Source organism: Schistocerca cancellata, chromosome 3 (assembly GCF_023864275.1).
Source record: "Schistocerca cancellata isolate TAMUIC-IGC-003103 chromosome 3, iqSchCanc2.1, whole genome shotgun sequence".
NCBI classification, from domain to species: domain Eukaryota; kingdom Metazoa; phylum Arthropoda; class Insecta; order Orthoptera; family Acrididae; genus Schistocerca; species Schistocerca cancellata.
Window position 1 is genome coordinate 379,301,806 of NC_064628.1, and position 27,293 is coordinate 379,329,098.

Consider the following 27,293-nt stretch of genomic DNA (forward strand, 5'->3'; position numbering starts at 1 on the left):
AGCTATGCCACTGCGCAGTCTGTTGGCGGACAATGTTGAAACCATTATCGGCACATCTATCATCCCCCAGGTGGCATATGTTGTCATCGTATCAAAATCCACATCGACTCTGTGGGTGTACTAATTTTTCTCTCGGCAGTGTATTAAAATTAAGAATGACAAAGTTATCAATTGCAGCTATGACCATTATCACATCCACTACTTATGGATCGAGTCGTTCATTTCTGTAAAGGGTCGTGTTGCAAGCTAATCGGGTACTTTACAAGATATCGTTGCTTCACCCTGCTAGGGCGGTCAGGTTAGATGCAACAGAAGGCCTGTAGACTGCCCTCTTACCAGATGAAACAAGTACGAGTAGATAAAGTAGTATTCCCGGGCACTCATTTTTCTGTTTTGCAGCCATCTGGCTGCTGCCACGCAACAACAAATACGGCGGGTGGCCGGCGTCGGGCGAGATCGACCTGATGGAGTCTCGCGGCAACCTGGGGCTGACGGTGAACAACGTCAACATCGGCGCCGAGCAGGTCTCCTCGACGCTGCACTTTGGCCCCTACTACCCCGTAGACGCCTACCAGGCGGCCAGCTTTTCGCAGAACAGCGCCGCCGGCCAGGGCTACGACAAGGACTTCCACTCCTACCAGCTCGAGTGGACGCCAGGTGGGTACAAGTCGCTCTGGAGCAGTGGTTCCTCTAAAGGGTAAATTATCCCAGGGGCAAAAGCGAAAGCTTTTGATTATGTTTTGATCAAGAGACTAAATTATTTTTAAAAGATTGTTACTACGAGGGTTGTCCAGAAAGTAAGTTCCGATCGGTCGCGAAATGGACACCACAGTGAAAACTTGATGAAGCTTTGTACAGACGTGTTGGGGAGTGTCTCTAGTATGACCGTCAATTGCACTAAGACACTCTTTTCAGTTGTGAGCACACTGTGAGCGAGTAAAGGTGCCTAGAACAACGATGTCTCCCGCAAAGTAGGAGGGCCTGCTGAGAGGCTTCGCCTTAATGAATGCAGCCCACTTAACACAACTGCCAAGCACTTCCTTCTTCACGGCAGTTCTCAGCTGCACTCTGCAGGGGCAGTGAAGATGCTCCTGCAGCATTTTCGGTGGGAAGTTATCACCCACAACATAGCCCTAATTGGCTCTATTCACTTGAAACACTGGATACAAATACAACACTTGGGAGCAGGCTACGCGCTATAGACCATCGTAGAGAATTATCTGAAAGCACAGGCGCCTGTCCTCTATGACGATGGTGCTGGAAATTTGGTATAACGCTCTGACAAATGTCTAAGTCAGAGCAGAGACTATGCAGAGAAGTATCTGGAAAGTGTAGTTAACTCTTGCAAATAAAATGTTTCTGATTTTCACTGTGGTTTTCTTTTAGCGCCCGATCGGAACTTACTTTCTGGACAGCACTCGTATTAACACTAAAGACGAACATCACTAACACTCCATAGCGGCCATCGAACCCGATACACAGAATTGCTACTCTTATCATTTACACTGATCAATCAGAACATTATAACAGCCTACCTATTAGTAGCAGTATGTCCACCTTTCGCATGGATAACAAATGCGACGCGTCGTGGCATGTAAGTAATAAAGCGTTGGTAGGTCGCTAGAAGGAGTTGGCGTCAAGAGTCACCTAATTCCATAAATTCCGGGGAAAGGGGCGAAGAGCTCTGACGCCATGTTCAATTACATCCCAGATGTGTTCGATTGGGTTCTGATCTGGCTAACTGGGGAGCCAAGACGTCAACTGGAACGCGCCACTGTGTTCCACGAGGCGCTCCTTTACACTCCTCGAATTGCGATATGGCGCATTATCTTGTTCAAGATTGACACTGTCTTCGGGAAACATGATCGTCATGAAGGGATGTACATGATCTGTAATCATTATACGATACTGTTGGGCCGTCATGGTGTCTTCCACGAGCTCTACTGGACACATGGATGCCCACATAAGTGTTCTCCATAGAATTATGGAGCCTCCGCCATCTGATCTCCATCTTGCAGGACAGGTGTCAAGGAGCTGTTCCCCTGAAGATGACGGATAAGCGCCCTTTCATCGGCACGATGAAGACGATATCGGGATTTATCATACCATGCAACTCTCTGCAACTGCGCCAAAGTCAGTGCCGATGATCAAGTGCCAATTTCAGTCGTGGTTCTGTATGTTTTGGTGTTAATATTGTCACATGCATGGGTCGTCGATCGCGAAGGCCCATCGTTGGGAGTTGCACTGCATGTTCAGACACAATTGTACTCTGCCCAGCATTAAAGCCTGATGTTAGTTCAGATGGTTCAAATGGCTCTGAGCACTTAGGACTTAACATAGGATGTCATCAGTCCCCTAGAACTTAGAACTACTTAAACCTAACTAACCTAAGGACATCACACACATCCATGCCCGAGGCAGGATTCGAACCTGCGACCGTTGCGGTCGCGTGGTTCCAGACTGAAGCGCCTAGAACCGCTCGTCCACTCTGGCCGGCGATGTTAGTTCCACCACAGATCGCCGTCTGTCCTGTTTTACCAGTCTGCCCAGCCTGCGACGTCCGACATTCGTAATGAGAGGTGGCCACCCAAACCCACGACATCTGGACGTGGTTGCACCTTCGTTTAGCCACGTGTTGAGGGCACTCACCACAGCAATGCTCGAACATCCGACAAGTTGTGCAGTTTCCGGAATGCTCATGCCAAGCCTCTGGGCCATCACAATCTTCCCTAGATCAAATTCAGATCGATCGCGCACATTCCCTGTTCTACACATGGACAGCACGCTGACTGATACTACATGCACCGTGCGTGTGTCTGACTAGCAGTCAGTCGTCGCCAGATGACGCTGCTATCGCCTGGGTGGGTTTACATCGATAGTAGGTCGATGGTCACAATATTCTGGCTGAACAGTGTATATATGTATAAGGAGACTTCAAAAACTAAGTTGCACATTATAATTACAGGCCAAGTAACTTTCATTGATTGCTGTACTACACTTCCAAGCGACACAGATTCATGACACTATCTTTCAACATAAGTGCCTAGTCTCTGTAGTCACCGGTCGGAGCGTTCTAGCAATAATTCGCTTCCTCGACGATTTGTCACGGATCCATTCGAGAACCGCTGTGTGAACATTGGAAAATCTTTCCATCCACATGTTCTTTCAGACTGCCCAAATGATAGTCTGGACAATGTCGTCTTTGGTTCCTCCCTCCTGAACAGTATCACCAACGTCTGTGCGGCCTCACTCAAGTATTCCATTAATGTTGTATTTCACTGTCAAGTATTGCACTACTGTTGGACGCGCCGCTGCAACTGGTCCATGAACTTCCAGGATTTCACGGCAACTCTGTGTGCAATTTAGCCGTTTCCCCACAAGAATCGTACTGTCCCACTTACTTCAACTGTTGAGTATGTTCCCTTTTATCGCACCTTTTCACTCGCACACTGTGTGTTATCCGTACCGCTGCAGAACTCTGGCAGCAGGAAACCCTAGAACATGTACTCTCCTCCGACAACGCGCCACACTTGTTGGGCTATGTTCTTAGCGTGCGACGTCATTAGTTTCTAAACTCTCTTGCTTCATCCAAACGTTCTTCTAGCCAATATAAGGAATTGGCGGCACATATGTTCTCAGTTTCTGTCTGAAGTTACTTTACTATCTATTGAATGTTTCACATCACTGGGTAACTGCTCAAACATTTTAATCGCCAACTACCTCACTACTTTCTGCACTGTGCCAAAGGTGGGTAGAATTTGGTGTATACACTGATGAGCGAAAACATTATGACCACCTGCTTAATAGCTTGTTTGTCCTTCTTTGAACCGAAATACATCATTGGTTCTGCGTATCAGGGATCCGACAGTTTGTTGGTAGGTTTGTGGAGGTATATGGCATTAGCCGTCTACGCACAGCTCATGAAATTCGCGCAAGTAACAGGCCGCTCATTTGTGTACGCAGTGATGGCGCCAGATACCGACACAGGTGGGTTCCATAGCACTCACATCAGGCCAATGTGGTCGCCAGGACATCGACGTGAGTTCACTGTAATGCTTCTCAAAGCAAGGTTCTGCCTCCGAGACACACACTATTATACTGCTGAAAGGTGACGTCACCGTCGGGGAAGACATCCAGCATGAAGGGATGCACGTGGTTCGCAGCTGTCAGCGTGTCTTCGGTTATGGTCACAGGTCCCTTGCAAGCGCAGGAGGACGTCTCCCATAGAATATTACTGCTCTCATCATCCTGCGTCCGTGGCGCGCTGCACGTTTCGAGCCGCCGTTCATCTCGATGACGGCGTTTGTGGAGACGACTAGCGACCTAGTGTAGCAAAAATGTGATTCTCCCGAAGAGACGACGCGTTTCCATTGATCGACGTTAAAATCCAGATGGACCATGCCCACTGCGATCATAACTGACGATGCCATTGGGTCAACATGTCATCACGTATGCGTGGTCTGCTGCGCAGCTCCGTGTCAATAATGTACAATGAACGGTGAGCTCCGAAACTCTTGTGCGTGCACCAAGATTGCGCTCTTTCGGCAGGGATGCCACAGATTACCATCTATCCCACTTTACACAACCTAGAAGCCTCCGAACCCCGCGTCAGTCTGGAACCGGGTAACCCCTACGGTCACAGGTTCGAATCCTGCCTCGGGCATGGATGTGTGTGATGTCCTTAGGTTAGTTATGTTTAAGTACAGGGCTATTACAAATGATTGAAGCGGTTTGATAAATTCACTGTAGCTCCATTCATTGACATATGGTCACGACACACTACAGATACGTAGAAAAACTCAAAGTTTTGTTCGGCTGAAGCCGCACTTCAGGTTTCTGCCGCCAGAGCGCTCGAGAGCGCAGTGAGACAAAATGGCGACAGGAGCCGCGAAAGCGTATGTCGTGCTTGAAATGCACTCACATCAGTCAGTCATAACAGTGCAACGACACTTCGGGACGAAGTTCAACAAAGATCCACCAACTGCTAACTCCATTCGGCGATGGTATGCGCAGTTTAAAGCTTCTGGATGCCTCTGTAAGGGGAAATCAACGGGTCGGCCTGCAGTGAGCGAAGAAACGGTTGAACGCGTGCGGGCAAGTTTCACGCGTAGCCCGCGGAAGTCGACGAATAAATTGGCTCATGCCACAACTGGAGACCGACAGCACCGACTTCATCTTTCAACAGGATGGTGCTCCACCGCACTTCCATCATGATGTTCGGCATTTCTTAAACAGGAGATTGGAAAACCGATGGATCGGTCGTGGTGGAGATCATGATCAGCAATTCATGTCATGACCTCCACGCTCTCCCGACTTAACCCCATGCCATTTCTTTCTGTGGGGTTATGTGAAAGATTCAGTGTTTAAACCTCCTCTACCAAGAAACGTTCCAGAACTGCGAGCTCGCATCAACGATGCTTTCGAACTCATTGATGGGGACATGCTGCGCCGAGTGTGGGAGGAACTTGATTGTCGGCTTGATGTCTGCCGAATCACTAAAGGGGCACATATCGAACATTTGTGAATGCCTAAAAAAACTTTTTGACTTTTTGTATGTGTGTGCAAAGCATTGTGAAAATATCTCAAATAATAAAGTTATTGTAGAGCTGTGAAATCGCTTCAATCATTTGTAATAACCCTGTAGTTCTAAGTTCTAGGGGACTGATGACCACAGATGTTGAGTCCCATAGTGCTCAGAGCTATTCGAGCCATTTTGAGGTTCCAGGCGCTACAGTCTGGAACCGCGCGACCGCTACGGTCGCAGGTTCGAATCCTGCCTCGTGCGTGGATGTGTGTGACGTCCTTAGGTTTGTTAGGTTTAAGTAGTTCTAAGTTCTAGGGGACTGATGACCTCAGAAGTTAAGTCCCACAGTGCTCAGAGCCATTTGAACCATGTTTTGAACATCCGAACCCCACGTTCTATGAAGAGTCGTGGACGTCCAACCATTTATCGCGTAGTGTTAGTTTCACCGTCCTTCTACCTCTTTCCGTAGATGCTCACGACAGAAGTTCGTGAACATTCGACCGCCGTTTCCGACATACTCGTTCACTGGCTCTGCGTAATAGTAATCTCACCTTTGTCAAAGTCGCCCACCTCAGTTGATTTCGCCATTTGCAGTTCATATTTTCGCCAGGATAATCCTCCATCCGTCTCTTCTGCGCTTAGGTACTTTCCATAGCGCGTCAGGTGCTCGCAACGTCACTAGGCAGCATCCAACCTCGCTGTGGGCAGTTATAATGTTTTGTCTTATGAGTGTACATATTATTGTTGTTTTCCAACTGTCATTGACTGTTGGCAACAAAGTTCATAAGGGAGTTAATGTTCGACAAGTCTGCTGTCAGCACGCTCAACTATTGTTTAAACTGCTGGTTAAAAATGTTCTAGACTGGACACCACATATTAACCTCATTACGCGAGTCTGTGCAAGAAACACTTTCCCTAGTGGGGAGTTGTCCCAGAATATGACGCCACAAAAAATCAGTGAATAGCCTTGCGAAAAGTATGTCTTTTTTTTGTAATTTCATATCCACTCATCATTCTTAGTGCAAAAGTTGAAGAACTTATAAGTTTAAGGAGATCTGTAACTGCGATTTACAGTTCGGGTTCTTAATACTACAAACACCTAACAATTTAGATTAATCTTTCTTTATTTTTTGATGTTCTCCCATGCTCTTATTTCGATCGATTTGGTAAGGCTTTGGTAGTAAGAAATTACATTTATTTTGTTTTATCTAAGTTCAAAGACAGTGATATTCTTTTGTAACAAAGAAGTTATCTACTTCTGCCACTCTGACGACAGCAATATCATGTGTAAATGGCACAATTTACAAAATAAATTGCACGACTATCAAAAAACCTCTCAGCAGAGCATCTAAACTATCACTTAACACATTGGAGCCTCAAGGCTTGGCAATTCCCTTGCTACATGTCACATTTTTTATTAATTTCACAACGCATTTACCATTTTCAGAAGTATATCATCTCGTAATTCCATCTATCCTTTACAAACAAAAGTATACGTTCGCCGAAATTCAGTTATATAGGTATCATACGTGTAATGTTAAGGAAGCTGTTTTCAATTACATTTATTATTTTATGAAAATGCAGAAAATTTTCGTGATTCGTAAGAAGTGGCAGACCATTGGACTGAAACCAACAAACCTGTGTCAATAACGAACAAACATGTGTGATCAAAAATTCGTCAAGTCTTGAACTATATTGACTGCTCTACTGAATGTGTAACATGCTGTTACGCAAACTATTATGATGCAGACGTAATCTCGGGTATTTCCTAATTATGTCTTATCACCTACCGACGGATATCTTATCTCCACTCTTTTCCGATGCCACACACACTTCATTATTATTCGTTTAATCACCTGCAAGAAAGTAAACACAGAGGGAGTATTTTTCAGTGGACCATAATCCATGATACTTTAAATCACGAATACCTTCATGAGGCGTTGTTGTTGCTGTTGTAATCTTCAGTCCAAAGACTGGTCTGGAACTACTGCAACTCACATCCTTCTGAATCTGCCTGCTGTATTCATCTCTTGCTCTCCCTCTGCGATTTTCACCCCACGCACTTTCCTCCAGTACCACACTGGTGATCCCTTGATGCCTCAGAATATGTCCTACCAACCGATCTCTTCTTCTAGTCAGGTTATACCACAAATTTCTCTTCTCCCCAGTTCTATTCAGTATCTCCTGATTAGTTACGTTATCTACCCATCTAATCTTCAGCGTTGTTCTGTAACACCACATTGCAAAAGCTTCTATTCTCTTCCTGTCTAAACTGTTTATCGTCCATGTTTCACGCCCATACAAATACTTTCAGAAAGGACTACCTGACATTTAAATCTGAACTCGATGTTAACAAATTGCTCTTCTTCAGAAACGCTTTTCTTGCAATCGCCGATCTACATTTTATTTTCTCCCTACATCGACCATCATCAGTTATTTTGCTTCCCAAATAGCAAAACTCATCTACTACTTTCAGTGTCTTATTTCCCAATCTAATTCAATCATCATCACCTGATTTAATTCGACTACATTACATTATCACTGTCGTGCTTTTGGTGATGTCCATCTTACGTCCTCTTTTGAAAACATTGTCTATTCAGTTCAACTGCTCATCCAAGTGTTACCTTTAAGAAACTGTGACCCATCACCAAAATACTTTGTACACTTGCAGCCGTGACGCCAACTCCTACGCAAGGGAAGGAAAGAAATATTTCACATATTTAAAAGTCGCCTATCTCAAAATTTCTACAGTTTCCCGCGAGCCTAAGAAAAAGTTCTTCACATACAACTTGAGTTCTTATCACAATTCAATTTTTATTTTATATCATCAGTACTAAACTACTACTGTTGAAAACCATCAAGGATGTTGATCAGCCTTGTATTATCGCTATAGAGGTGAGACATAGTCTATTGTATATGACATTCGAAATAGTCTACTATTTAAGTATAGCAATTTCACATTTCAAACTATAAAATACCACATTAATGTTCTTTGTGATAAAATTCAAGTGACAGTTCCATTCTCACGCTGATACTGTATTATAATGTACATTTAATATATATATTCATTCCACACACCTTTTCAGGAATTAAATATCTTGAGCCTGCCATTAAATTTTTGTTATATCATTGTTCCATGTTCACGACAATATTTCAATCTCTAGCACGTTTTTCTTTGTAATCTACAGACTACATAAAGTTCAGCATTGATGGTACCGAGATAGGAACGGTTACTCCTACGGATGAAGGTTTCTGGGCCTATGGAGGATTTAATACAAATGTACCAACGGCTGAAAACCCATGGAGATACGCTACTAAAATGGCTCCTTTCGATCAAGAGGTAAGACACAGTCAGTTTCTAGCTTCGCTTGTTTTTGTAAGACGTGCATTCGGTTTACAGGTATATTTTACATTCAAGATTCTTACAACCTTACGATACTTACCTAGCAATAAGCCTTTCTGTAGCTTCTCAAATTGGTCTTTCACTATACGACTACACCACTGAAGGCAAAATTTGAAAACTATCTGAGGTGCATAGTGTATGTGAAACTACAATGAAGAAGGAACGAAGAAAATATATATCTGGGTATCAAAGGAAACGTCACTGGAGTTATAATTACGAGGTGCATTCAAGTTCTAAGGCCTCCGATTTTTTTTCTCCGGATTGGGAAGAGATAGAAACGTACGGCACATGGAATTTTACCGCCAGCGGCGAGAATTCGAACTGTTTTAAATACTTAAAATTGCGACGTTTTCCTTGCTTGAACAGCGTGCAATCATTCGTTTTCTGAATTTGCGTGGTGTGAAACCAATTGAAATTCATCGACAGTTGAAGGAGACATGTGGTGATGGAGTTATGGATGTGTCGAAAGTGCGTTCGTGGGTGCGACAGTTTAATGAAGGCAGAACATCGTGTGACAACAAACCGAAATAACCTCGGGCTCGCACAAGCCGGTCTGACGACATGATCGAGAAAGTGGAGAGAATTGTTTTGGGGGATCGCCGAATGACTGTTGAACAGATCGCCTCCAGAGTTGGCATTTCTGTGGGTTGTGTGCACACAATCCGGCATGACGACCTTAAAATGCGAAAAGTGTCGTCCAGGTGGGTGCCACAAATGCTGACGGACGACCACATGGCTGCCCATGTGGCATGTTGCCAAGCAATGTTGACGTGCAACGACAGCATGAATGGGACTTTCTTTTCGTCGGTTGTGACAATGGATGAGACGTGGATGCCATTTTTCAATCCAGAAACAAAGCGCCAGTCAGCTCAATGGAAGCACACAGATTCACCGCCACCAAAAAAATTTCGGGTAACCGCCAGTGCTGAAAAAATAATGGTGTCCATGTTCTGGGACAGCGAGGGCGTAATCCTTACCCACTACGTTCCAAAGGGCACTACGGTAACAGGTGCATCCTACGAAAATGTTTTGAAGAACAAATTCCTTCCTGCACTGCAACAAAAACGTCCGGGAAGGGCTGCGCGTGTGCTGTTTCACCAAGACAACGCACCCGCACATCGAGCTAACGTTACGCAACAGTTTCTTCGTGATAACAACTTTGAAGTGATTCCTCATGCTTCCTACTCACCTGACCTGGCTCCTAGTGACTTTAGGCTTTTTGCAACAATGAAAGACACTCTCCGTGGCCGCACATTCACCAGCCGTGCTGCTATTGCATCAGCGATTTTCCAGTGGTCAAAACAGACTCCTAAAAAAGCCTTCGCCGCTGCCATGGAATCATGGCGTCAGCGTTGTGAAAAATGTGTACGTCTGCAGGGCGATTACGTCGGGAAGTAACGCCAGTTTCATCGATTTTGGGTGAGTAGTTAATTAGAAAAAAAATCGGAGGCCTTAGAACTTGAATGCACCTCATATGCAAGTTCGTAGAAGATTGAAGAATCAATCTAATCCAGAAACAGTAATAGTGAAGGATTTTATCGTTCAAAGGCTATGCAGTATTGTGTTTATATACAGGGAACAGAAGCTATAACTTCAGATTTACACTTCCTAAGCAATCGTCAGATATACTGCAATGTAAATTACATCAGGTATATATTGCAAAAAGCTTTATTTTTCAGTACAAGATAGTAAATTATGATGGTCATATTTTATTTGTAGACATCCTAAAATGACTGAAAACGCAAAGAAGAATAAGATATTTAAAATGTGGTGAACAAATACTGAGCATAGAGGCAAATAATGAACGTGATGTACAGCATTTACTTTCACAAACAGGCAATAACTAAGGTGAAAAGGAAACAGGAGGCAAAAGGTTCTGGAGAAAATATAGCTTCCTTAGGAAGAAAGTGGTGTATAAGACCTTTATTCAACACATATAACATATCAAGAGGAACTGTCAGAAAAATCGTTGTAAATATAGAAGTTCACAAGTTGTTGCTGTTTCCTTAGCTCAGTACATCATGGTCACACAGACTTTTGAAATTTATTCTAACGCTTCATATGTTCACTCAAATGTAGATCCAACAAAGATATTAAGAAAAGTTATGGCATTAAAATGTCCAGAAGTATGTGCATCATGTCTGAGATTAGCACCTCTGATAATAAAATTAGAACAATTTGGAATATTGTTAAAAGGGGAAAAGGGCAAGTGAGAAGACAGGAAGATTATATTTCTATCAGACTAATTGATAACGTTGTTAACAAAATGTCAGAAGTATATTTTTAACGATCATTTTGAAGAGTTGTAGAGAAAATAGGATCCAGCTGTTCATTAGAAAGTGCAAGACTGTATGTGGAAGAGGCAATACATATACAATCCAATAAAATTTAAATTCAAACCACGTCTCCTACTGAAATCAGGAAAATAATAAATTCACTAACACATAACAGCTTTCAAGGGATTGATGGCATTTCCAACAGAGTAATAAAAGCTCGTTCCCAACAGGTAAGTAGATTCCCAGCCACATATGTTGTAGCTCACTAAAACAGGGCTAAAAAATGGGATAGGTCTGATTCTAGCTACTACTGCCCAATCTGATTTCTGACAGCTTCATCCAAAATTCCTGAAAAAGTGATATTCAAGTGTAGCTTCACTTATTTGTAAAAATGGAGTACTAAGAAAATGTCAGTTTGGTTTTCAGAAAGGCTTTTCGACGGAAAATGCGGTATATGCTTTCACAGATCAAATATTAAATTCTCTGAATAACCAGACACCGCCAAATGGGATTTTTTGTGATCTCTTAAAGGATTTTGACTATGTGAAGCATGAAATTCTTCCACATAGGCTCGCGTATTGTGAATGGGACAGGGCCAAAATGATTTAGTTCATATTCAACTGGAAGAATGCAGAAGATTGAAATCAACAGTACAGGTAATCTAGAGAAATGAGCACAGTCCTCTAATTGGGGAGGTATCAAGAATGGTGTCCCACAGGGTTCAGTCTTGTGTCCCTTATTGTTCTTATTATACACTGAAGAGCCAAATAAACTGTGGGTGGGCAGCTGAAGTCTTTAACTCAGAAGAGTGTTTCAACTGCGCCAGACACTTGTCTTATATAGGCGTTACCGAACGCAGCGCGATATTCTGCATGTTTGCATATCTTTGTATTTGAATACACATGCCTATACCAATTTCTTTGACGCTTCAGTGTATACTAATGACTTGCCACTCTATGTTCCTAAAGATGCAAAGTTATTTCTTTTTGCTGATGATACAAGTATATAATCGTAACCAAAAGACAAGAATTAGCTGAAGAAAGTGTGAAATAGGAAAATTATTAAGTGGTTCTCTACAAAAGGACTCACTAAATTTTGAGAAAACACTGTATATACAGTTCTGTACAGTAAACGGCATTACACTATTGATAAATATACACTTCGAACAGAATTTTGTTGCTAAGGCAGAATATTCAAAATTCCTGGGTTTGTTGCATTGATGAGAAATGGAACTGGACAAAACAGATTGATGATCTACTGAAACATTCAAGTTCAGCTACTTGTGCTATTAGGGTTACTGGCAAATTTTGGTGATAAACATATCAGTAAATTAGCCTAATATGCCTATTTTCAGTCACTGGTTTTTCGTGTGGCATCATATTACGTGGTAATTCATCATTAAGAGAAAAGGTATTCATTGCACAAATAAGTGTAATCAGAATAATAGCTGGAGCCCACCCAAGATCACCTTTATTTAATGAAGTTAGAATATTCACAGTAATTTCGCTATACATATCTTCACTTACGAAATTTGTTACTAATTGAGCTGGGAAGGTAAGGGAATTAGAATTAATGGAAGAAGGCTTAACAGGCGGCGCGTTTCGTCACAGGGTTATTTGGTAAGCGTTATAGCGTTACGGAGATGTTTAGCAAACTCAAGTGGCAGACCCTGCAAGAGAGGCGCTCTGCATCGCGGTGTAGCTTGCTGTCCAGGTTTCGAGAGGGTGCGTTTCTGGATGAGGTATCGAATATATTGCTTCCCCTTACTTGTACCTCCCGAGATGATCACGAATGTAAAATTAGAGAGATTCGAGCGCGCACGGAGGCTTTCCGGCAGTCGTTCTTCCCGCGAACCATACGCGACTGGAACAGAAAAGGGAGGTAATGACAGTGGCACGTAAAGTGCTCTCCGCCACACATCGTTGGGTGGCTTGCGGAGTATAAATGTAGATGTAAATGTAGAACTTGAGATTTGCTGATGATATTGCCTTACTGGCCAAAGACTTCGCAGAGCTCCAAAACTTATTTACAGATCTTGCATCCGAATGTTTGCTGGTTGGCTTGAACATGAACCATTCCAAAACAAAAGTAATGTCCAACAAATGGGTCCCAGCTGGAGATGTGAAAGTCAAGGACAGTCTATTAGAGGAGGTCAGTGAATATGTCTACCTTGGCCAGATTATAAATATGAAGGGAGACATAAGGCCAGAAATCTATCGACGCATCGAGCTTGGCTGGCAAGCATTTGGGAAGCATTCAACAGTATTCAGATAAAAAATGCCAGTAAATCTGAAGAAAGCAGTATTTGATCAATGCATTCTTCCTGTGATGACGTATGCCTGCGAGACATGGACACTGAACTCATTTACAAAAGGGAAACTTAGGACAGCACAGAGAGCCATGGAGAGATCAATGTTGGGCTATACAAGAAAGGACAGGAAAAGGGCAGATGACATGCGGTCTGTGACGGATGTTAACGACATCTTAGAGACAGTAGGTTCCTTGAAATGGCAGTGGGCTGGCCACGTCACAAGAAGAAAAGACAACAGATGGACGAAGCTAGTACTGGAGTGGAGTCCGAGAGAGCACCGGAGGCTTAGAGGAAGACCACCAGACAGATGGGACAAAGACATCAAGAAGATCGCTGGTAACACCTGGCAGACAAATGCCCAAGACTGTCCCACTTGGAGAAGACTGCTGAAAGCCTACCTGAATCCACGACTCGAAGAGGCCACATCATTTAATGATTGAATTGGCTGATGATGATGATGATGATGATGAACCCATCCAAATTCAAAAGTAATAGCAAAGTGCATAGATATAATACTAGAAGAAAGAATGATCTTCAGTATTCCGTGTTAGATATGACTTTGGCACAAAAGTAATAGCAAAGTGCATAGATAGAATACTAGAAGAAAGGATGATGTTCAGTATTGTGGATCAGATCTGACTTTGGCAGACAAAGGGGTGAATTATGCTACCATAAAAATCTTTGGTCATTTACCAAATACCATTAAAAGTCTGACAGATAGCCAACCAGAATTTAAAAACAAATTAAAAGAATTTCTGAATGACAACTCCGTCTCAGTAGCTGAATTTGTATTACGTATGAAATGCATCAAGTATTAATTGTAAAAAAAAGATATATATAACGTGTAAAGGAAACTGGCGTTAAATGACACATCCCACATCATTGCGAAATGTCGTAATCATGATTTATGGAACAATATTAATGTATTAACGAAATATTATTATATTTCACTATATGAAAGATGTAATGATTTGACATATACATTACATTTGTAGGTTTTACGTTTCTCATTGTGCATACATTTTCTTTCTTCTTTTACCAGACTGACAGGTGCTGTTTGGAGCTATGGACAATATCTATCTCCTTCATAACAGAATAAAATAATCAGAAGATTCTCTAAACTATAGCGGTGAATTTTACCGTCTGATCTTATTATTAGAGTTACATATGAACAGAAGTGTCTCATTAAGGTCCAAGAATATTTAACAATGTTTAACAAACATAATAACTATATAGAAGCAGTAATAAATGTACACTTCAGTGATAATACATTATTTCTACATATTTCTTAGGTCAATATATGAGCCCATCACATATGAAAACACTGTTATTATAACTGTTATGCAGCATAGTAACAGTTTTAGATTAATATTTCTATTTAGTTGTGACCTTTATTTTTATGATAGCTTTACTTATCTGTATAAAATATTTTCAGTACTACATCATCATTAACCTGGCTGTTGGAGGAACAAATGGGTACTTCCCTGACAATGCACAGAACACTGGAGGAAACAAGCCATGGATCAATTCGTCACCCACGGTATGACGCTTTTTTTTATAATATTCATTGTCTCAGGTTTTCCAGTGTGTGAATTTCTGACAGCAACGGAACATACTAAGCTATACTATCATAAGATCTTGTGTGCAAGTATAAGGGATGAAAGGTATTATTATTACATAAAACATTATGCAGATTCTGATAACTCGCTTTATCTTTTAATAACTGAAAATGGTGACTTCGAAAAATTACAAATGTGAGTCTATAGCCGACATAATTCTTTATCCCTTATCCAGGACGTAACAAACACTTCACAATTACCACGAGCTAAACATTAGTAACTATTCACTTCGCTGATGCCTGAAATTTACATAATGCTTTTAAATTGTATTGCTTTTAAATTGTATTCTGTTTCCACTAGAAGCAAAAGGAAGCTTAGAGTTAAACATCCCGTCGACAACGAGGTCATTTGTGACGGAGCCCAAGCTCGGATTTCGAAAATATAGGGAACCATCCCGGCATTTGCTTGGAGAAATAGAGAAATTACGGAAAACCTAAATCTGTAGTGTGGAACGGGGTTTTGAACTGTTGTCCTCTCGAATGCGGGTCCAGTGTGCTGATCACTGCTCCACCTCGCACTGTGTTTCCTCTAAGGAACATTATGTTGAAATGTATGAAAGAGTTCGTCTAATTTCTTCGTTCTTGTATCTCAATGCGAGATGCTTTTAATAGTTTGCACAGCGTTATCTGTCGCGAAATCTGGAAGGGAATCCAATGGGAAGACACAATCAATAGCTTCAGGGCGCGATAACAATGTCGCTAATCACAGTGCCACTACACCAGAGTTACTAAGAACGGCTTTCAAACATTCCTTCACCAAACAAGACGAATTAAGTATTCCAGAACTGGCAACAAGAACAAGTACTAACACATGTAACTTAGACATAGATATCCCCGATGTAGCCAAGCAGCTTAAAGCAATTAATAAAGGCCAGACGTCTGGTTCAGATTGTACTTCTTTTACGTTGCTTTCAAAGTATGCTGGTACAAATATCTCCATACTTAGCAGTCATAAACCTACAATGCTCTCTTGTAGAAAGATCTGTACCTAAAGACTGGAAAGTTGCATAGGTCATACCAATACCCAAGAAAGGAAATAGGAGTAATCCGCTGCGTCACAGACTCTTATCACTAACGTCGATTTGCAATAGGATTCTGGAACATGTACTGTGCTCGAACATTATAAATTACATGGAGCAAAAGAAGATTTATTGGCAAGTAGCCCACACAGATTCAGAAAATGGAGTATGGCCTCAGTTGCGCGACTGGATTCGTGATTTCCTGTCAGAAAGATCACGGTTCATAGTAACTGACGGAAAGTTATCGAGAAAACGGAAGTGATACCTGCGGTTCCGCAAAGAAGTGTTACAGACCCTCGGCTGTTCCTAACCGATATAAACGTTTTAGCAGACAATGCGAGCGGCCTTCTTTGACTGTTTTGCAGATTCCTCGACTTGCGCCATAGGCAAAATTTATCTACACGCAGGAGGCGGCTACACCGGTAGCATGGGCTGTGTGACGTGGACAGGGCGGTTTTTTTTTTTTTGGGGGGGGGGGGGGGTAAGAGGGTCTTGAGCAGACACAAAAAGGGCTTCAGTCTCAAAGGGTACAGATCGAGCACAGGAAGAACGTAGATCTAGGAACCATAGGTATAACAGTTGTAAAATATCGTAGCTGTGTTAGGAACGTACCAGAGCTCTAAACGCTAATAGAAAGCACTGATGCTCAAATCATTGCAGGCACTGAAAGCTGGCTAAGGCCAGAGATAAGCCCATCCGAAATTTTTGCGAACAACCCAACGGTGCTCCGAAAAGATAGGCTAAACACAGTTGGCAGTGGCGTGTTTGTTGCTGTTAGAAGTAGTTTATCTCGTGGCGAAATTGAGGTAGATAATTCCTATGAGTTAGTATGGGCAACCGGAATCAAATAATAATTGGACCCTTTTGCCGATTTCCCAATTCATATGATACAATTCCTCAAAAGTTCAGAGAACTCTTGAGTTTAATTTCAAATACGTACCCGACTCGTACAGTTACAGCTGATGATTAATTTACCCTTGATATGTTGGTGAAAATACATGTTAAAATCCGGAGGTACGTATGAAATATCATCCGATACTGTGGTAAATGAATTCCCTCAAAATGATTTGGAGCAGTTAGTTCATGAGCTCACGCGAATAGTAAAACCACGCTTGGCCTCTTAGCAACAAATAATTCTGAGCTAGCAACGATTATCAAAACGGATACAGGGTTTAGAGAACACAGGGTTGTCGTCACGCGACTGAACATTGTAATCCCCAAATCCTCCAAAGTTAATCGAAAAATATACCTATTCAAAAAAGCAGATGAAAATTCATTTGACGCCTTCCTGAGCGACAATGTCCACTCCTTCCCAATTAACAATGTAAGGGTAGACCAGATGTGGCTTGAATTCAAAGAAATAGTATCGGCAGAAATTGAGAGATTCATACAAAATAAATTAACAAACGACGGAGCTGATCCTCCGTGGTACACAAAATGGGTGAAAACACTGCTGCAGGAACAACGAGAAAAAACATGACAAATTCAAACGGACGCAAAATATCCAAGATTGGCGATCTTTTACAAAGGCTCAAAATTTAGAGTGGACTTCAGTGCGAGATGCCTACAATAGTTTCCACAACCACATTTTGTCTCGAAACCTGGCAGAAAATTGAAATAAATTCTGGTCGTATGTAAAGTATACTAGCTACAAGACACAATCAACGCCTTCTCTGCGCGATAGCCACGGAGATGTTATCGACGACAGTGCTGCCAAAGCAGATAAGATATACTAAACACAGCCTTCCGAAATTCCTTCACCAAAGAAGACGAAGTAAATATTCCAAAATTCGAATCAAGAACACTTGCCAATATGAGTAACGTAAAAGTAGATATCCTTGGAGCAGCAAAGCAACTTAAATCGCTTAACAAAAGCAAGTCTTCTGCTCCAGAGTGTATACCATTTAGGTTCCTTTCAGAGTATGCTTAACAACTGACCCTTAACATAGACAAATGTAATGTATTGCGAATACATAGAAAGAAGGATCCTTTATTGTATGATTATATGATAGCGGAACAAACACTGGTAGCAGTTACTTCTGTAAAATATCTGGGAGTATGCGTGCGGAACGATTTGAAGTGGAATGATCATATAAAATTAATTGTTGGTAAGGCGGGTACCAGGTTGAGATTCATTGGGAGAGTCCTTAGAAAATGTAGTCCATCAACAAAGGAGGTGGCTTACAAAACACTCGTTCGACCTATGCTTGAGTATTGCTCATCAGTGTGGGATCCGTACCAGATCGGGTTGACGGAGGAGATAGAGAAGATCCAAAGAAGAGCGGCGCGTTTCGTCACAGGGTTATTTGGTAACCGTGATAGCGTTACGGAGATGTTTAACAAACTCAAGTGGCAGACTCTGCAAGAGAGGCGCTCTGCATCGCGGTGTAGCTTGCTCGCCAGGTTTCGAGAGGGTGCGTTTCTGGATGAGGTATCGAATATATTGCTTCCCCCTACTTATACCTCCCGAGGAGATCACGAATGTAAAATTAGAGAGATTAGAGCGCGCACAGAGGCTTTCAGACAGTCGTTCTTCCCGCGAACCATACGCGACTGGAACAGGAAAGGGAGATAATGACAGTGGCACGTAAAGTGCCCTCCGCCACACACCGTTGGGTGGCTTGCGGAGTATAAATGTAGATGTAGATGTAGATGAACAATAAGAGCATACTTAACACTCATATACAACCATTCGGTCGACGAAATATCCGTACCCAAAGACTGGAAAGTTGTACAGGTCATACCATTATTCAAGAAAGGTAATAGGAATACTCCACTAAATCTCACTCCCGTGTCATTAACGTAGATATGCAGCAGGATTTTGGAACATATATTGTGTTCGAACTTTGTGAATTGACTCAAACAGAACGGTCTATTGACACAGAGTGAACACGTATTTATAAAACATCGTTTCTGTGAAACACAACTAGCTCTTTATTCACATGTTGAGTACTATTGGCAAAGAATTTCAAATTGATTCCGTATTTCTTGATTTCCGGAAGGCTTTTGACACTGTACCACACAAGCGGTTTGTAGTGAAATTGCGTCCTTATGGAATATCGTCTGAGTTATGTGACTGTATTCGTGATTTCCTGTCAGAGAGGTCACAATTCGTCGTAACTGACGCAAAGACATCGAGTAAAACACAAGAGATTCCTGACGTTCCCCAAGGTAGTGTTATAGGCCCTTGCTGTAGAAACGATTTGGGAGACAATCTGAGCAGCCGTCTTAGATTGTTTGCAGATGACGCTGTCGTTTATCGACTAGTAAAATCATCAGAAGATCAAAACAAATTGTAAAACTATTTAGAAAAGATATCTGTGTGGTGCAAAAATTGGTAATTGACACTAAATAACGAAAAGTCTGAGGTCATCCACATGAATGTTAAACGGGATCCGTTAAACTTCAGTTACACTATAAATCAATCAAATTTAAAGATCTCAAATTCAACTAAATTCCTAGGAATTAAATTCGAATTCCTTCCAATTTAAGATGTTCGTAATTATAATTCCTAGGTATTTAGTTCAATATATGGCCTTTATATTTGACTGGTTTATCGTGTAAGTGAAGTTTAACGCATTCTTTTTAGCACTTATGTCGATGATCTCACACTTTTCGTTATTTACAGTCAACTGCCAATTTTTGCACCGTGCAGATATTTTCTATAAATAGTTCTGCCACTTGTTTTGATCTTGTGATGACTTTACCAGTCGATAAACGACAGCATCGTCTGCCAAAGACGGCTGCTCAGATTGTCTCCTAAATCGTTTATATAGATAAGGAACAGCAAAGGGCCTATAACACTATCTTGGGAAACGCCAGAATTTACTTCTGATCTACTCGATGACTTTCCGTCAATTACTGCGAACTGTCACCTCCATGACAGGAAATCACAAATCCAGTCACACATCCGAGACGAGACTTCACAGCCATGCTAGTCTTGCAATTTCATTAGTAGCTGCTTCTGAGGAACGATGTCAAAAATTTATTGGAAATCTAGAAATATGATATCATTTTGCAAGTCCCGTGTCGATGCCACTCAGTAGTTTGAAATGACGTGTAAAGATTGCTAGGAATCACAAAGCGCTCTCATTCTCAAATACTCTCAACCACTCATTAGTTCGCGTGAATAAAGAGCTAATTGTGCTTCAGAAGAACAATAATTTCTGATTCAGTTTTGTCTGTGTGCCAGTAGATCGTCTTCTACGAGGTACTGAAAATGTTTGATCACATTGCATGTTCAAAACGTCCACTGCAAATCGACGACAGTCATGAGTCTGCAATGTAGCAGATTAGTTCTATTTCCTGTCTCGCTGATTGACCCGCACAACTTTGCAGTCCTTAGGATCTTTCGTCTAGCCAGCGGTTGTATCTGACTGCTAAATATGGAGCTATGACATCTGCATACTCTGAAAGGAACCTAGTTGATATGCAATGCGGACCAGAAGACTTTATTAAGTGAATTAAGTCGTTTCTACTTCCGAACTACTTGCGTTGGCAGCTGTTCTTGATTCGAATCCTGGGACATTTGCATATTCTTCTTCACTGAAGGAATTTCGGAAAACAATGATAAGTAACTCCGCTTTGTTGACAAAGTCATCGGCAACATTACCATCGCTATCACCATTAGAATGGACAGGGACTGTGATTGCTGTGTTCGGATGAGGGCTGAGTTGGCATCCCTTCGCTCACAGCTGCAGGCAGCACTGACTTCGGTCGTGCAGCTTGAGGCTGTTGCCAATGGTCACCACTGTGGGGAGCCGGACTTAGGTATCATGGGGATGTCAACCTCGTCCCGTCTGTCCCCAGATCGGTCTGCCGCTGTGGTTGCCCCGGTTGCTGCCCGCAGTGGGGCTGAGCACTCGCCTGTGGTTGATTGGGAGGCCGTTCCAAGGCGTGGCAGGCAGCAAAAGACGTCCCCGGAGGCTGATCAGAAAGCCTCCCCGGTGCGTCTGACAAACAGGTTTCAGGCACTGTCTCTGGCTGAGCCAGATGCAGCTGCCTGCCCTGTTTCAGAGGATGATTCTCAGCCTTCAAGGTCCAGGCAATCGCAGAGGGTGGGCTTGTTGGGAGCTCCAATGTTAGGCGCGTAATGGGGCCCCTTCGGGATATGGCGGCTAAGCAGGGAAGGAAATCCAGTGTGCACTCCGTGTGCATTCCAGATGGAGTCATTCCTGATGTGGAAAGGGTCCTTCCGGATGCCATGAAGAGCACAGGGTGCAGCCAGCTGCTGGTGGTGGCACATGTCGGCACTAATGACGTGTGTCGCTTTGGATCTGAGGAAATTCTCTCTGGATTCCAGCGGCTATCTGATTTGGTGAAGGCTGCCGGTCTTGCTTACGAGATGAAGGCAGAGCTCACCATCTGCAGCATCGTTGACAGAACCGACTGCGGACCTTTGGTGCAGAGCCGGGTGGAGGGTCTGAATCAGAGGCTCAGACGGTTTTGCGACCGTGTTGGCTGCAGATTCCTTGACTTTTGCCATAGGGTGGTGGGGTTTCGGGTTCTGCTGAATAGGTCAGGAGTTCACTACACTCAGCTGGCAGCTACACGGGTAGCGGAGGCTGTGTGGCGTCGACTGGGCGGTTTTTTCGGTTACAAGGCCTCGAGAAAGTACGGGGTGGGCTGCAATCTCAAAGGGTGCATGGCAAATACAGGACGTGCTTGGATCAAGGATCAGTCGGAATTGTAGTTGTAAATTGTTGTAGTTGTGCTGGGAAAGACCCTGATCTTCAAGCGCTAATAGAAAGCACAGAAGCTGAAATCGTTATAGGTACAGAAAGCTGGCTAAAGGCTGAAATAAGTTCTGCAGAAATTTTTACGAAGTCTCAGATGGTGTTCAGGAAAGACAGATTTGGCAGAATTGGTGGTAGAGTGTTTGTGTCTGTCAGTAGTGGTTTATCTTGTAGTGAAGTCAGATACTCCGTGCGAATTGGTATGGGTGGAGGTTATACTTAACAGCCGAACTAAGTTAATAATTGGCTCCTTCTACCGACCCCCAGACTCCGATGATATAGTTGCTGAACAGTTCAGAGAAAATTTGAGTCTCGTAACAAATAAATACCCCACTCATACAGTTATAGTTGGTGGGGACTTCAACATTCCTTCGATATGTTGGCAAAAATACTTGTTCAAAACCGGTGGTAGGCAGAAAACATCTTCCGAGATTGTCCTAAATGCTTTCTCCGAAAATTATTTCGAGCAGTTAGCCCACGAACCCACGCGAATTGTAAATGGTTGCGAAAACACACTTGACCTCTTAGCAACAAACAATCCAGAGCTAATAGAGAGCATCATGACTGATACAGGGATTAGTGATCACAAGGTCGTTGTAGCTAGGCTCAATACCGTTTCTTCCAAATCCACCAGAAACAAAAGCAAATTAATTTTATTTAAAAAAGCGGGTAAAGTGTCACTAGAAGCCATCCTAAGAGACAATCTCCATTCCTTCCGAACTGACTATGCAAATGTAGACGAGATGTGGCTCAAATTCAAAGATATAGTAGCAACAGCAATTGAGAGATTCATACCTCATAAATTGGTAAGAGATGGAACTGATCCCACATGGTACACAAAACAGGTCCGATCGCTTTTGCAGAGGCAAAGGAAAAAGCATGCGAAGTTCAGAAAAACGGGAAATCCCAAAGATTGGCTAAAATTTACAGACGTGCGAAATTTGGTACGGACTTCAATGCGAGATGCCTTTAATAGGTTCCACAACGAAACATTGTCTCGAAATTTGGTAGAAAATCCGAAGAAATTCTGGTCGTATGTAAAGTACACAAGCGGCAAGACGCAGTCAATACATTCGCTGCGCAGTGCCGATGGTACTGTTACCGACGACTGTGCCGCTCAAGCGGAGTTATTGAACGCAGTTTTCCGAAATTCCTTCACCAGGGAAGACGAATGGAATATTCCAAAATTTGAAACACGAACAGCTGGTAGCATGAGTTTCTTAGAAGTAGATACCTTAGGAGTTGCGAAGCAACTCAAATCGCTTGATACGGGCAAGTCTTCAGGTCCAGATTATATACCGATTAGGTTCCTTTCAGATTACGCTGATACAATAGCTCCCTACTTAGCAATCATGTACAACCGCTCGCTCACCGATAGATCTGTACCTACAGATTGGAAAATTGCGCAGGACGCACCAGTGTTAAAGAAGGGTAGTAGGAGTAATCCATCAAACTACAGACCTATATCATTGACGTCGGTTTGCAGTAGGGTTTTGGAGCATGTACTGTATTCAAACATTATGAATCACCTCGAAGGGAACGATCTATTGATACGTAATCAGCATGGTTTCAGAAAACATCGTTCTTGTGCAACGCAGCTAGCTCTTTATTCGCACGAAGTAATGGCCGCTATCGACAGGGGATCTCAAGTTGATTCCGTATTTCTAGATTTCCGGAAAGCTTTTGACACCGTTCCTCATAAGTGACTTCTAATCAAGCTGCGGGCCTATGAGGTGTCGTCCCAGTTGTGCGACTGGATTCGTGATTTCGTGTCAGGAAGGTCGCAGTTCGTAGTAACAGACGGCAAATCATCGAGTAAAACTGAAGTGATATCAGGTGTTCCCCAGGGAAGCGTCCTGCGACCTCTGCTGTTCCTGATCTATATAAATGACCTAGATGACAATCTGAGCAGAAATCCCAGAAAAGATTGCTGTATGGTGTGGCAGGTGGCAGTTGACGCTAAATAACGAAAAGTGTGAGGTGATCCACATGAGTTCCAAAAGAAATCCGTTGGAATTCGATTACTCGATAAAAAGTACAATTCTCAAGGCTGTCAATTCAACTAAGAACCTGGGTGTTAAAATTACGAACAATTTCAGTTGGAAAGACCACATAGATAATATTGTGGGGAACTCGAGCCAAAGGTTGCGTTTCATTGGAAGGACACTTAGAAGTTGCAACAAGTCCACTAAAGAGACAGCTTACACTACACTCGTTCGTCCTCTGTTAGAATATTGCTGCGCGGTGTGGGATCCTTACCAGGTGGGCTTGACGGAGGACAGCGAAAGGGTGCAAAAAAGGGCACCTCGTTTTGTATTATCAAGTAATAGGAGAGAGAGTGTGGCAGATATGAAATGCGAGTTGGGATGGAAGTCATTAAAGCAAAGACGTTTTTCGTCGCGGCGAGATCTATTTACGAAATTTCAGTCACCAACTTTCCCTTCCGAATGCGGAAATATTTTGTTGACCCCAACCTACATAGGTAGGAATGATCATCAAAATAAAATAAGAGAAATCAGAGCTCGAACAGAAAGGTTTAGGTGTTCGTTTTTCCCGCGCGCTGTTCCGGAGTGGAATGGTAGAGAGATAGTATGATTGTGGTTCGATGAACCCTCTGCCAAGCACTTAAATATGAATTGCAGAGTAATCATGTAGATGTAGATGTAGATGTGAAGGTATTGATTGTGTCTTGCCGCTGGTGTACGTTCCATAGGACCAGAATCTCTTTGGATTTACTCACAGATTTAGACCGATTTTGGTTGTGGAAACTATGTAAAACATCTCGCATTGAAGTCCACGCAATATTTCGAGCTTCCGTAAAACACCGAAAATCTTGGGGATTTCACTTTATTTTAAGTGTGCCATGCTTTTTTCGTTGCTTCCGCAAACAGTGCTCTGACCCTGTTTACTGTGGGCTGCCCGTTCTGTCTCTTATGAATTTATTTGGTCTTACTGAGATACATTTTTCTTTAGAGTAAAAAAGTTACTTAATTTGATTTTTAACAAAATTTCTCAGTCTGTAGTCGTATGCTTATTCTAACATGTGGGTATAATATGCACAATTATAACAGAAGACGAAAGATTTAAAAGAAGACAAAAATCTTACAAGAGATGATATTGGTGAGAAAGAAGTACATATTGCAAAGTGGCCAGCCGCATTTTATGTTTGTTTTTGAAACACCCTAGGAGCTTAAAGCCAGGTTCTCATTCAAATGGGCAAAAAACAGGCAAAAAAATTTTTGAGACAGTGAAAAGACCTACAAATATCTGTTTTGGGGCTGTGATTGATCGTACTTTGTACTTTATTTTAGATCAGCGGTACAAAAAAAGAAAAACAAAACAAAATGGCGCCCATAATTATTGTTTGATCAAAGGCCTATGTGTTTGAAGTACGCAGATTTCGTGCAGTGAAGCTCATCAGGAGTTACTTGAAATCAAAAATAGTTACGATCAGTCGATACTACATTAAATTTATGGGAGTTTGATCCTAATCACAGCGAAATAACCTTAAATTTAACAATATGGTGCTTGCTCGAACTTTGATTTCGATTTGTGTGGTTTTCTTTCTCTCCTTACGCCTTTCCAAAAAATAGGTGATATTAACAAATTTCATATATTATAGGTATAAACTCCCAAAAAAAGTGGTCACTTTCCGGGGGTCAAAGGTAAAAGTTAACAGGTTCAAAAGTTTTTGTTTTATGCTGCACGCAGTTTTGAAAAATCGTTTCTCGAGAAAAAAATTAAATAAAACGTAGGGAAAACTTTTGAACGTATTATTGGTTCAATTTGCCTAACAACTACATGTTACGTATTTTTGACGTCGCGGAACACAAATTTGATGTTATATTTTCAAAATTCAAAATGGGTAATCCAATATGGCGCTCCAAATATTATGTTTTGACCAGTTTTGACCAAAATTTGACCTCAAAAAAGTGTTTTCGTTCCCTACGTTTAGTCTGCAATGCCTGCACCGAATATCAACTCTAACTGTTCCCGGAGAGCAATTCCCTCGTTCTTCTTGGCGAGAAAAGCCGATCTGGCTGAAGTGGATTTGCAGCGTCCGGCACCCTGCACACGTTGTTCGTCAGCTTTTTCTGGGAATGTGTTCGCATGCATACTGCAATATAAATCATTTTGTGAACGTGCGTCACGGCACGAGAAGTGTTGTGGCTGAGTCGGCCGTCCCCGGCTGAGAGCGTCCCACGCTAGCCGTGACACTGCTTCGAAAAACGGGCTGTAGAAACCTTGGTATCGCAAGGATTAAAAAATCTTTGTCGTTCCAACATTCTAGACACATGTATCTTTCAGAAAATGCAATAAAGAAATCGAATTATCGACCATTTTGAATGAGAACCTGGCCTTAATTTCACAAAAACGTTTTTTAATTTTTTTTCTCGGGTTAGCATGTACATCGTTTTTGGGCTTCATTCTTGTTGGAACTATGTATAAATTTTGTGTGTAGTCACTCTGTTGGTGACTTTTAATTTTATCTATTAATGAAATGATAATTAAATGGACACCCTAGCTGCAAACAGGCGTCGATGTACTTCAATGGGGACATGTTGAAAATGTGTGCCCCGACCGGGACTCGAACCTGGGATCTCCTGCTTACATGGCAGACGCTCTATCCATCTGAGCCACCGTGGGCACAAAGCATAGTGCGTCTGCAGGGACTTATCCCTTGCACGCTCCCCGTGAGATCCACAATCCCAACATGTCCACACCACTACATTCGTAGTGCGCCTAATAGATGTTTGCCAATCATACATTTTATCTATTACTTAATAACTTCCTAAATTACACTGTTCGATTCTGTGCACTGTATCTGCATTTTGTTTGTTTATTTCCAGGCCTTTGCGGACTTCTGGAATGGGCGTAACTCGTGGCTGTCCACGTGGAACCGTGATGAGGGAGGCTCCTCTTCCCTCCAGGTTGATTACGTCAGAGTCTGGGCTCTCTAGAAATATTGAGTGGAAAACTCACACAACACAATCAGTGTTACTGATTCCGGCTTTGCTAGGCGCTCTGAAGGATTCATTATGCAGCAATACTATCAATTTTTTTTTCAGGTTTTCAGGAATCAAGTACAATGTATTAACTAGCAATAACTCTTTCTAATACTATCTGTACACTGACTATTGCCAATAAAGGTTTTTAAAGACAAGAAAATTATACATTTAACTTACAACAAATGTGTAAGCAAGTTGTGTTTTTTATGTTGAATTGTCATGTACTTAATATCTCACTCATTACAGCTGAAGAATTCAACTCACAAAACAGGAGGACAAACTGCCACTTACCTGCAGTAGAATCATTGACGTACAGCAAGGTCCGATAATCGCATGTAGGCTAAACACTAACATCAATGTGCAAGCGTGGAATTACAATCAGCCAAACGCCCACGTCT

The 27,293-nt window shown here is 42.3% G+C and overlaps 1 protein-coding gene and 1 non-coding gene across 2 annotated transcripts in view; one reads left to right on the forward strand and one right to left on the reverse strand.

Moving 5' to 3' along the window:
- The window catches only part of LOC126176718 (beta-1,3-glucan-binding protein-like), a 77,705-nt gene extending 50,660 nt beyond the window's left edge, over nt 1–27,045 (forward strand). The window contains exons 4-7 of the mRNA XM_049923886.1: nt 400–657; nt 8,713–8,864; nt 14,950–15,054; nt 26,737–27,045. Of these exons, the coding sequence (XP_049779843.1) occupies nt 400–657; nt 8,713–8,864; nt 14,950–15,054; nt 26,737–26,847 (626 nt within the window). The 3' untranslated portion in view covers nt 26,848–27,045. The remainder of the gene's footprint in view (nt 1–399; nt 658–8,712; nt 8,865–14,949; nt 15,055–26,736) is intronic.
- Nucleotides 26,460–26,534, reverse strand: Trnat-ugu (transfer RNA threonine (anticodon UGU)). Its single transcript has one exon. It is a non-coding gene; the product is annotated as a tRNA-Thr (tRNA).
- Nucleotides 27,046–27,293: the final 248 nt, after the last annotated feature.